The 11,690-nt window shown below is 38.8% G+C and overlaps 1 protein-coding gene across 1 annotated transcript; it reads left to right on the top strand.

Moving 5' to 3' along the window:
• Window positions 1-381: 381 nt before the first annotated feature.
• LOC121644455 (insulin receptor-like) lies at window positions 382-10,782 on the top strand. Its single transcript, XM_041992375.1, has 3 exons — window positions 382-696; window positions 3,377-3,925; window positions 9,072-10,782. The coding sequence occupies exons 1-3, from the start codon at window positions 609-611 to the stop codon at window positions 9,455-9,457; spliced, it is 1,023 nt and encodes a 340-aa protein (XP_041848309.1). The 5' UTR covers window positions 382-608; the 3' UTR covers window positions 9,458-10,782.
• The last annotated feature ends 908 nt before the right edge of the window (window positions 10,783-11,690 follow it).

Below are 11,690 nucleotides of genomic sequence, written 5' to 3'. Positions count from 1 at the left end.
TCTGCCAGAGAGGTGACATTCCACATAACTAGAGCTAGCTTTTACAGCAGAGGATCAGACCGCCAAGGTCCCCTCCTCTGGCAGCCACCCAGCTCATTTTGCCATATTCTAAAAAGTAAAATAAATTAAGTATCCTTGACGATGTAACTAATCTTTTACAGCTGATTATTTTTGTAATTTGAGTACACAATCTCACTTACATGTAATTTCGTTACTACACAAACATGACCATTAATATATCAAGTTATTTGCTCTGGAAATCACTTGAAGAAGTAACAGGGTTACAATTTAACGCGTTACCACCTGACAGTGGGATCAGTTTGTTGTGTAATCCAATAAGCTCCAGTCCGCATTTCCCCTCAGGCCCATCTGGCTCGCTGGCAGGGTTTGTTTACTGGCGGAGAGACTGGGAAGAAGGGGGATCCTACAGGAGCTGGGGGACTCTACATCTGAGTGGAATTAAAAAAGAAGAAAAACAACAAAACAAAAAAAAACACTGTTGAATATCTTGTATTTATTTTTGTTTACCTGTTGGCCTCCGCCGCAAAACAAAACCAGTTTCCTGCACGCATATCTTCTGCATTTGAACTGTCCTCCTCGCCAAGTGGATGGTGTCAGTTATGTGGCTCCGGACTTTGTGTTTTGTTTTGACCGCTATCTGCGTTGTGATGAGCTGTCATCGAGCTTATGGAGAGAGTAAGTAACACCAATTGTAACATTGAACTTCGTTAATATTAACCTTTTAATTTGTGTTTAATTATCTCAAAACATGGCTGCTTTGCGTAGTTAAATTTTGTTGTAACAGTATCGAAGATGACAAGAGTTGTGCAATATTGAAAACTTTGAGAAATGATTTACTCAGTTTTTTTTGTTGCAAATTAGAAATTCAGTACATGAATTGTGCATTCGTCATCTAAATAATAGTAGCAGTAACAGTTATTATTAATTACGTTTACATAAACAGTAGATGAATAATAATATTTTATATACACACTGAAACTCAGTTTAAATGTGAAAAACAGAAAAACATTCTTACATTAAGAAATTGTTCTGAGCTGCATATATTCCTCTAAAATTGTTTGCTTAAATGAGAAAAGAAGGTATTAAGTTTGATCTCCTAAATGATAGGAATCTGAACAAGCTATGTTAAAAATTTCTTCTTAAATTTTTTAAGCATTAAGTCATATCTTAAAGAGGGGATTATATTTCTGATTTAAGCAATTCTTTAATCTGAATATGTTTTACAGAAAAAAAAACAAAGTTTGAAGATAAAAATGCTAAAGTGATGATTTCTAAACACATTTTTCTGTCAGCTTTACGATCATAGATAGGAATGAAACTGAAAACTCTAAACCTTTTAAGTGCTATTCATATTACAGATATTTGAGTAAGAGAATAAGTGGCAAAATGGATTGAAAACCACTAACTAACTGAAGTTTTAAAAAACTGAAAATATATCACTGATTTACTTATTTTGCTTAAATTTAGATTTAATTAAATATGACATGATTTTATAAGGTGACTTGACAAGTGTAGTAAACACCTAAATCTGTATTTAGAGTGTTTTTTTCCACTCATCTGAAAGGAGACATTCTTTGTCTTTGACAAAAAAGTCACATGCAAAGAAATACTAGACATGCTGCTGATTATTGCTGATACTCTGCTGCAGTATTGGCATGTACAGATTTTTTTGTTTTGTTAGTGATGGTGGGTTGATAAAGGCATGCTAGCAGCAGCAGTGGTGTTGTAGACAGTGACTGCATTGAAGGGACAAAGGTTAACACTTATTGTTTACAATCGCCTGAAGACATTTCACATTTCTCAAAGACTACACATCTGTCGCTTTACACTGTTTGACTCGGTACACAAAGCAAATATTAGTTATATTTAAGAGGAAATGTGTAGCAAAACTGTGGGACTTGCTTTTGCAATCCTCTGAACAGTGCTTTCAACAGATAGCAGCACTGTAAATGTCATGTTACACATCATTCATTGTTGCACACACCAATGTGATTTTTATCTAAGTGATGATTCATTGGATGTTTTTGTTGATTTGTAGGTCAGATGAAGAATTTAAAGGTTTACTTTTAACAACTCCTCATGTGGTGCTTCCACTGCCAAGCCTGTGTAACTTGTTGAATTGATACTTGGCTTTGCTTGGTTGAGAGAAAACTGACTTGTGTTCACTCAGTTTTTTTAATCAGTATATATTTGTGTGTATTTATGTGTGTGTGTGTGTGTATATATATATATATATATATATATATATATATATATATATGGCTGCAATGATTAGTCGACATTGTAAATTGTAAATTCGTTGTCGACTATATTTATGGTCGACTATTGTCAGCAAAAAAAAACAGGAGACATCATCTTCTTCCCTATCTTTGAGAGTTTCACATGCATAAAGAAACAAACTACAGAGTGAAACATCGTCTTCTTTTCCTATCTCTGCTGAGAGTTCCACATACGCAATAAAGTCCGCCAGGGAAAAATATGGCTGCCGACCACCACAGAACAAAACGGTGGCAGACGGTGGACGTCAAAAGTCTGGGATAATTTCACGTTAAACCTATAAAATGAATTAATAAATGTGAGATTTGTAAAGAGGACCTACATCTGCACATCTGCAATGCTTGAATATTTAATGTGATTTAAGGCATGTCTGACTTACATAACAACCTCATGCAAGATTTCAAGGCTGAACAAGAAATAAGAGCCATTTAATAATTATGAGATACTTAATCCAATTGGTCAACTAGTTGTTTTAATAGTCGTGACTAATCGACTATCAAAATAGTCATTGGTTGCAGCCCTTATATATACATATATATATATATATATATAAGGGCTGCAACTAGGGAAGGTGATTAAGCTACACTGACATCAGTTTGATGTTGACATTAGCTAATATTTTTTATTGTCTAGAGTTTCAGAAGCAGCTCCACAAATCAAGAGTGTAACCAAGGATGAGCACAGCCTCTTGTTGATGACAGCACTCCATATTTGACTGTGGCTCACAGCCAGATATGTGGTTGCTAAATGAAGTGTCATTGAAGATGGTTTGTTTCTCCTCAAAGCCAGAGACCACATATGTCTGTAAAATATCCCCTCTGATTATGAGGTTGATTCTTTTTTATTCTTAGGTCAATGTCTGATTTCATCAATCTTGGTTTTGTCCTTTGTAGAGCAGACGTCTTGTGTCATGCATCAGTCATAATCAGCGGCTGTGATCCGCTGACCACTGGGCTGTGTATTTTAATCTTTCCTTATATTATTGTTTTAACTGTCATTTAAGGATTTAATGATTCACTACTAATAACTGACTCTAACTCTTTGAATAATCTAAGTCTTTCCATGATTTTCTTTTCAGTTTGTCCAAGTAAGGACATTCGCTACAGGGTGACCAACCTGCAGACACTCGAGAATTGTACTGTGATCGAAGGCTACCTGCAGATCTTACTCATATCAAGGACCAAGCCGGAGGATTTCCGAGGCCTCAGTTTCCCCAAGCTGATGGTGGTGACCGACTATCTGTTGCTATTCAAGGTTTATGGCCTGGAGAGCCTCAGCGATCTCTTCCCCAACCTGACGGTCATCAGAGGCGACAACCTGTTCTACAACTATGCTCTAGTGGTGTACGAGATGTTCCAGCTGCGAGAGCTTGGCCTCCACAGCTTGATGAATATCACCAGAGGAGCTGTGAGACTTGAGAAGAACCCAGAGCTTTGCTATCTCTCCACTCTGGACTGGTCCAAGATCCTTGACTCAGTGGAGGACAACTACATCATGGCCAACAAGAATGAAAGCAAGTGTGGTGATGTCTGCCCAGGAACGGCGGCTGGAAAGACAACGTGCCAGACGACGACCATTAACGGACACTTCAGCGAACGCTGCTGGACACAAAACCACTGCCAAAGAAGTAAGGCATTTTTTTCTTGTTCTCTACACTAAAACTAAACTAACTGATCTTTTGGATTTCTTATGAATGAACTACTGTACTAGTGCCCATTTAGAAAGATTTGGATATTTTTAATAACTACAATCAACTCTATACAAAATATTGAATGTTCACCTAGAAAAACACATTGTCAATAAGGAATACTTTACATTTTCTCCAACTACTGTTTACCTAGTACAGTTAATTTATTTGTAATTCTTTGCAGGCATGTAGCTTCATAAATGGTTTACTGGTCAGGAAGACAAAATCAAAGTTTTTTGTCAGTACTTTGCGCATGAAGCATTTAATGACTGGAGAAAAGACAACATTGACTGGTTCAGATAAACGACCGATCAATTGGTGCAGACCTGTTCATGAGAGAATTGGAGTCTTTGTGTCTGTGAATCCACCCCAGCTTAATGCAAGGCTAACAAGATTCATGTCATGGACTAGAATGAAGACTCTCACAGCAAATCTGAACATTTAAGAAAGTCGATCCTAAAAAGTTCTTTTAGAAATCAGTGTTGAATATACAAATTTACTGAGTGGAAGACATGTTGAAGGTATGAGACATATAACTAGCAAGTTGTGTAGTACACCTGGTAAAAACAAATACAGTAAAATAGAGTTTCCCTCCAATAAAAGTCATGTTTTATTGCCTCCCCTCTTTGTTACAGACATTAGGTACAAAGCAGTGGAGACTCCTTTATGGAGCGAATCAGTCAAGATAGTCTTTATTAATACTACTTAACATATTTCCTACATAATCTATCATTTGAAAAAGGTTTTCTTTACTTTTGTCACATCTTATTTTTGCTTTTTTTTCCTCGCATATCAAATTTTATGAACGCAGTGGCTGTTTGGATGTTTGAAGTGCCTCTATAGGTCATCATGAGAAGGTCTATGGCAGCTCTTAATATGGCTCCATGATATGTCAGCCATGCTCTGTATGACACTGTACAATATATAGTGTTAAAGACAACATGCTAAGACTTTTTAAATTACTGAATACCTTGAATGATTTTTTTTTTCTTTATTTCGATGCACAAAACACCAGAGTTTGGTTTCTGCCTCCAATAATTTAGATAGGATATACAGACTCTCTGAGATCATCATAGTTTCTACAGATTCAAAGTCCAAACCTCCAGCCATTTACCCATTATGTATCTTGTTATGCAAATGAAAGGCAGGTCATTACATCTAAAATATTCCCTCTATTGTGTTTGACTGAAATGATTATCCCCTTTTGATCTATTATTACTTTCTTGTGATATACAATTTTTTTCCCCAGTGTTTACTGGCACCATTTATGCATTTTTCCGCCCGGTGTCTTTCTGTCGATGCGTTTCCTTTTCTCTCTGCTTTTGCCACATTTACTGAGTTCAGCTCCATTTGATTCAGAATGAAACAGACAAAGGCCACAGTTTATACTCAACTGTGTCAGAGTAAATGTGATCATTTATGATCACAAGTTGATTTGACAGAAGATAGTTGGGCCCTTTGATGTTAGAACATCAGATCTGTGTCATGTGAAACGTTTAGTTGTGTGTCAGTGCAGCTGGAGCTGAAGTCCATGTTGCAACATCCAAACCAGTCTGAATGTTTACTACCATAAGACTGTAGTTTTCTCTTTTCTTATGTTAAGTAAACGGAAAAGGGAGTAAAGAGAAATTAGTAATTATTCCTTTTTTTAATGTAAAACAAGAATCTCATACATATCACACTGCCCACAAGTTCAAGTGCCAAGAAGAATTTTTCGCATGGGTGCTGGATCAACACCTTAGCTTGCACTATTACACAACACTGCTCATATTAGCCAAGCTACTTTTTATAAACCAGTGTTTTTCTTAAAAAGTGTCTGCTTTTTCCAGCTCCCTTACCAATGTTTGTTTTGAGCAATACTGGTTATTGCAGAGCCAGCCGTCTGTTAGGATGTTTATCAGCCCCCTTGTCACTAAGTAATATTTTATAGCTTTTCCTCTAATAACTTTTTTTTTGCTCATGGTTGCTCATTCATAGTTACCAGAAAAAAACCTACATATGGGCAAAATAAGCTGAGATATGATAATGTCAAACTGTTGTTGCATAATCAGCCTTATAGCAGCAATGATTTCCTAATTGTGTGATGATGAATTAAGACCGGATCCTGGCAGGAACAAATGAATCACCAACCAGGAATAAGATTTCTGCACAGGCCAGGCCTGTGGTCTGAGACTTGTGGGTTTTTTTGTCTCCTTTCACTAATGCTTGAAAAGACCCGTTAAGCACCAGCTAGAACCACAGGACAGAGTGCATTGCATTCAATGTGCTCCTGATCTACACTGTACTTTTTACAGACCTCTGTGGTGCTACAAGTTACTTTTTCTGAACTTGCTGGATTTCTTTACTTCTATCATCATATCAAATCTGCTGATAATGAGTTTGTAACATAACAAAATCTAAATGTTTGAACTGCATCAATGGGAGCACAGTGTTTATCATTTCTATTCCAGACAAACTGGATATCCTGCCTTTGGATGACAGTGGTGGCAGGATGACATTAAAAACAAAAAGTGCTTTTCCATGTTGTTGATGTGTTTTTGTTCTATTAACGGAGGCTGGAGCTGGTTAATGAAATTGTTTACGGTTCCTGTTGCTCCCAAGTGAGCCGTCTTAACTGAGCCCTGCTGCTGTTGAGCCAGACACGTGGTTACCAGGAAAAATGAGAACCGCATGCCAGAGAAACACAGCATACAGTAACAAGGACAATGAAGGAGCTGTTACTTCTGATGGTTAACTGAAAACATTCAAAGATAGGGTTGCAGTGAGTGGAGTACAGGCACAGTCCTGTGTACAGTTTAGACATGCACCAGCAAGTCAGTTTTTAAAAACTTGATGCTCGGTCAGCAGAAGAGGCTTTATTGGCCAGAGAGGAATAGATGGTGTATAACGTGCTAAACCTAAATTTTCATGTTTTGAATCAACATAAAAGTTGTTGCATGTAGATCATGCGAATGTCTTTTTTCTTTGTTAACATCAACCTTCCCTCATTGTCTTGCCACCTAAGGTAATCTAAGGTAATAAGATCTCTGGAGGTTTCGAGCTGTTCAGCACCACATTAACAAAGCATGATTGTGTCAGCATTGCCCCCGTCGAGGTCGACCCCGGTATTACAGAATGCACCTCGTGTCAGCAAGTACTATCTTCTTTTTTAGCATTAATGTGCCTTTTTTAACAAACATCTTAAACTAGCAAAAGAGCAGCTTGTAATTCATATTAGCAAAGGCAGCTGCATCGTAGTAGTGAGAAGAAAAATTGGAGCTAGGCAGCTCACTTTTCTCTTGCTTTTTTCTGTGTAGCTCTCGTGGCGGGTTTCTTTCCATAAACCCCCCCTCCTCTTTACTGCTGTCTGTCTATAAAGGAGCAGAGAGACACAAAGGGTTAAACTGTTTGCCTGTCTTCCTTGGAAATTGGGAGAGGCCAGTTGAATGGCTAGCTCTAGCAGCTAGCCAATACATTGGCTAAGGCTGAGGGTGGATCTGGTGCTGGGTCTGTGATACAGCCTGGAGTCCTTCTAGAGGATCAGGACTCACTGAGGGCAACAAGCTAAGCTTTTGTGTACATGTGTGTCTACTGTATGTGTGTGAACATGCATTTGATGTTGAAAAATAGCTTGTCGAACTAGCTTTAAAGACTGAAAATATGAGCAAGTGTCACATTTTGCTCGGCACAAATCACTCTCTACGATGATCCTTTTTATGCAGCGTACTGACGCAAGTGAAAGGGGGTTATATCATTTGTTTTTGAAGCACTGTGCCCCTTTTGCTTCCCTCTCACACTGTCATTCTCATATTGCTGCTGCTCTCCCCAAACACACACTCCTCTTGCGCTTCATGCTCACCTCAGTTAATGTGAGAGGACAGCGGGTCCATGTTGTTTTCTTCATTTAATGGTTGACCGCATGACACTAAAGAAGCCAGGTCCTTTTGGGTACAGGCTGTGCAATCTTTGGTTAAATGGAAATTATTGCAAAAAACTACCATCTACTAATTTTTTGCCAAAAATGTTTCCCTACTCTATATATTTTGTTTCTATGGCCATCTACAAAAAGAGATATACTCACTAAAATGGTCTAATCTGAGAGCTCTTTCCAGCCTTACTGACTCATTTTGGCCTCTTATGTGGAATGAAGTTAGTCCAAATTTCTTCCCGTGGTCCAACTCTTCTGTTCTTTATTCTTACATTTAGGGTTCCTCTTTCTTTTTCTGAATCAAGGAGTAGTGGTCATCTTACCATCCAGCTGTCCCCCAACACCATAGTTGAAAGGCTAGATGGACACTCCTTGATTTCCAAAAGCTAAGAGACAGATGAAGGGGTTTGATAAAGGGAGAAATTGGGATTGAATTTTAATTTGGCTTTCGGTTTGCAAATTAGTCTGCTGTTTTTACCTCTATGAATTATTCATCTATGTTTGCATCATTTGTCCTTGCACCTGCATTCAGGCCATAACAACACATACATATAAACTCTGGTACACTCACACCTGTGATTCAGCACAGCCTGATGCCATGTAACAAGCTATTTTAGGGGCATCTGCAGTTGCATGTGTAAACACCCAACCCTTTTATTTGTGTCTTTGTCTGTAGTTTATTGCATTCATGCTAAAGAACATCGCTGAACTTGTTTTTGATTAGGACTTTGTATTTCTCAGTGTTTTATTTCTTTTATGTGTTATCAAGGAGTTGATATTTCTGTTTTGCTAAGACGTGAGGCACCATTAAAAGCCGTGGCTTTTCACACTTGAACAATCCCAATTGCAAAGGTTTACATGGAACATTACAATCCATTCAGTAGTAGGTTGTCAGCAACATAGCTGTGCACACACAAGTGTTGTGTATAATGGTATAATGACATACTTTTAATAAAGAGCACACAAACACTAAATTCATATTCAACCATATAACAAAGTTTTTAAAAAGGCAAAACAAATCACCCTAAGAGACCGGAGTGACGTCAGTAAATACTGACGAACATAAAGAATAGACTAAAGTGACCAGAAAATCTGATAAAGAAATATTGATTGATTTGTGTCACTTTCATTTCATCTGCCGACTACACTCATTAACCTGACCTTTTCCTTTCCCTGCAGTGTGCCCTGCTCAGTGCGAACACCGGCCGTGCACTAAAGCTGGCGAGTGCTGTCACGACCAGTGTCTGGGCGGCTGCCTGAAGCCCAACTCAACCAGTGACTGTGTGGCCTGCCGTGGCCTCCAGCATGAGGGCACATGTGTGGAGCGTTGCCCAAAAAACAACTTCACTTATGAGGGCTGGCGCTGCGTCTCCTTTGCCTTCTGCCAGGATCTGCACAACAGATGTAAGAGGGAGAAGGAGCGCAACAAGAACGCTGACTGCTCCGAGTACGTCATCCACAACGGTGCCTGCATCCCTGAGTGTCCCTCTGGCCTCCTCGTAAGTGGACACGCGAGTTGGTCTGATGGGCTCTTGATGGCCTGCGGGGAAGATGTTGATCAGTGAAGCATGCTTAATATTTAGTATACATTGGGTTTAATCCCAGTCTTTTTACACAGGAGCTTGTTGATTTATTGATTCAATTACAAAATCTCTTTGAACTCTCAGTTCTGCATATACTCAAACTAAAACAATGTTTTGCACATTTACTTTTTATATGGTTTAAATGGAAAGTTGTTTCAGGGATGTGATCAATAATAAAGGATTGACAAGCAATACAAGGTCGCAGCTGAAAGATTTTTTTGTTGTTGTTTGTTTGTTTTTTTGTTTGTTTGTTTTTGCTTTTTGTTTTGCCTTTAGATGGTTCAGCTGCCAATGAGTTTTTGTTCTTTTTAATTGTTCACATGCGTTAGCAACCACAAAATCCCAATGTTCAGCAGTGAATTTACAAATGCTTCTACTAGCATGCAGTGGATTTCATACTGTTTAACATCTGTTTCAACTAAGATTTCTGGGGCTGTGCCAAAATAGTTTGTTCTGCCTTTTTTTTTTTTTTTTACTTTTATCTTGTTGTACTTTGTGTATGTGTGCTTGTGCGTGTGAGTGATATGAGTGTTTTTTTTGTTTGTTTGTTTGTTTTTTTTTCACTTTTCTTAATTTCTCTGCCAGAAGATTTAAGGTTTAATGCTTTTTTATAGCTTTTTTAAAAAACTTTTTCAATTTTATTCTTACATGATAACCTATCAAATCACCACCTATCTCTTTTCAGTCTGGGTTTTCATTTAATAACAAGCATTTACATTTTGGCCTTTGTTAAGCATTTTTTTCCCCCCAGATTTGTCTCTGAAGGTTCCAAGCAGAGATGTACATGTTGGCCACTGTGGAAGTAATTTTAATGCATATGGTAATCAGTCATATTTACTCATATAATAGTCACAAGTGTAAACCTTCTTTTATTCATATAATACATTTATTCATTTATTACCCTCAATTACATTTCATAATGTGTATTTTCCTTATATAGAACATTGAAGTTATTATTCTCCTGTTGGGTTCTTGTGTGAGGTCAGGCTGACCACTTTTCTTCCAGACTCGTGATATAGGGAAAAGTTGAGACTGATGGGCAGCTGCTAGATACAAACAGTTGTTTAGAAAATAGCAGCCTGTTTGGATGAGACAGTAAGAAAGCAACGCCTTCTAGTCTCCTTTCTCCTTTTTATCAGTTTAGAGACTGGCCTTCAGCTAGGGTCAGGCTGAAAAAAACTGATTCCGAAAATGCAGCAAGGCAGAGTCCTCTTGCCGGCTTCCGGAGTCGACAAGATAGCTCTCGAACTTGCAAGTATTGACTGTATTTTATACTTCTCCTGTAATAAACCTTATATAATTTTACTTATTCCAGACTCTTGGTAATTTTTCTACAACAACTGGCGTTGTCAGCAGGCTTTTAAAAAACCATTCGACTATTCACTGCGAGAAGACGGTCCAGCTTTGTCCCGATAACTGTCAATCAGAGGCTGCATTCCTGTCAACAGCAGAATTGGCCAACATCCCAGCCTTGGCAGGTGTGCCAGACTCTCTCTGGACCAAGGGCCCACATGACGTCGGCCTGATAAAGAACTGTCCACCGGTGGTCATCACGCCTCTTTCGGATTTCAGACGGTGTCAAAAACAATATCCTTTGAAACCGGAAGCGATTCGAGGTATTATGCCAGTGTTTAAATCGCTCACTATGCTGGTATAATTGTGGAATGTCCAGATTCTCCTGTCAGAACGCCAATCTTTCCAACCCACCGGTTCCGGAGAGCCAGAGGATTGGCGTTTTGTTCAGGACTTGAAGGCTGTAAACGCCGCTGTTCAGGCCCGTGCTCCAACTGTTCCTAATCCAAACACCATCCTTTCTCAAATCCCTCCAGATGCCCGCTTCTGGTCTGTAGTCGATCTAAAGAACGCTTTCTACAGCATTGAAATTGATCCGGGCAGCAGGTTTTGGTTTGCATTTGGGTTTTTGGGAAAAAGGTGGACGTTTACACAGATGTGTCAGGGTTACTGTGAAGCTCCAACCATCTTTCATGCAGCTCTCCAGAACAGCTTGGACTCCCTGACCCTCCCTGTCGGCACTTTACTCATGACTTACGTGGATGACCTGCTTATCTCCGCTCCCACCAGAGAATAATGTGAGGAGGCTACTGTGGCCCTACTTCATCATCTGTCATCTCAGGGCCACAAAGTAAGTTTAAAAAAATTACAGTTTGTCCAGGAAAAGGTCACATTCTTGGGTCCAGTGATTTCTGCAGAGGGG

Source organism: Melanotaenia boesemani, chromosome 8 (assembly GCF_017639745.1).
Source record: "Melanotaenia boesemani isolate fMelBoe1 chromosome 8, fMelBoe1.pri, whole genome shotgun sequence".
NCBI lineage: Eukaryota > Metazoa > Chordata > Actinopteri > Atheriniformes > Melanotaeniidae > Melanotaenia > Melanotaenia boesemani.
This window is presented reverse-complemented; position numbering and strand designations above follow the sequence as displayed.

Excerpts from the sequence above, each read along its gene's own strand:
- LOC121644455 (XM_041992375.1), top strand. The coding sequence starts at position 609 with ATGGTGTCAGTTATGTGGCTCCGGACTTTGTGTTTTGTTTTGACCGCT. Across the intron at positions 697-3,376 it reads TCATCGAGCTTATGGAGAGA|TTTGTCCAAGTAAGGACATT; the intron begins GTAAGTAACACC and ends TTTTCTTTTCAG. Across the intron at positions 3,926-9,071 it reads ACAAAACCACTGCCAAAGAA|TGTGCCCTGCTCAGTGCGAA; the intron begins GTAAGGCATTTT and ends CTTTCCCTGCAG.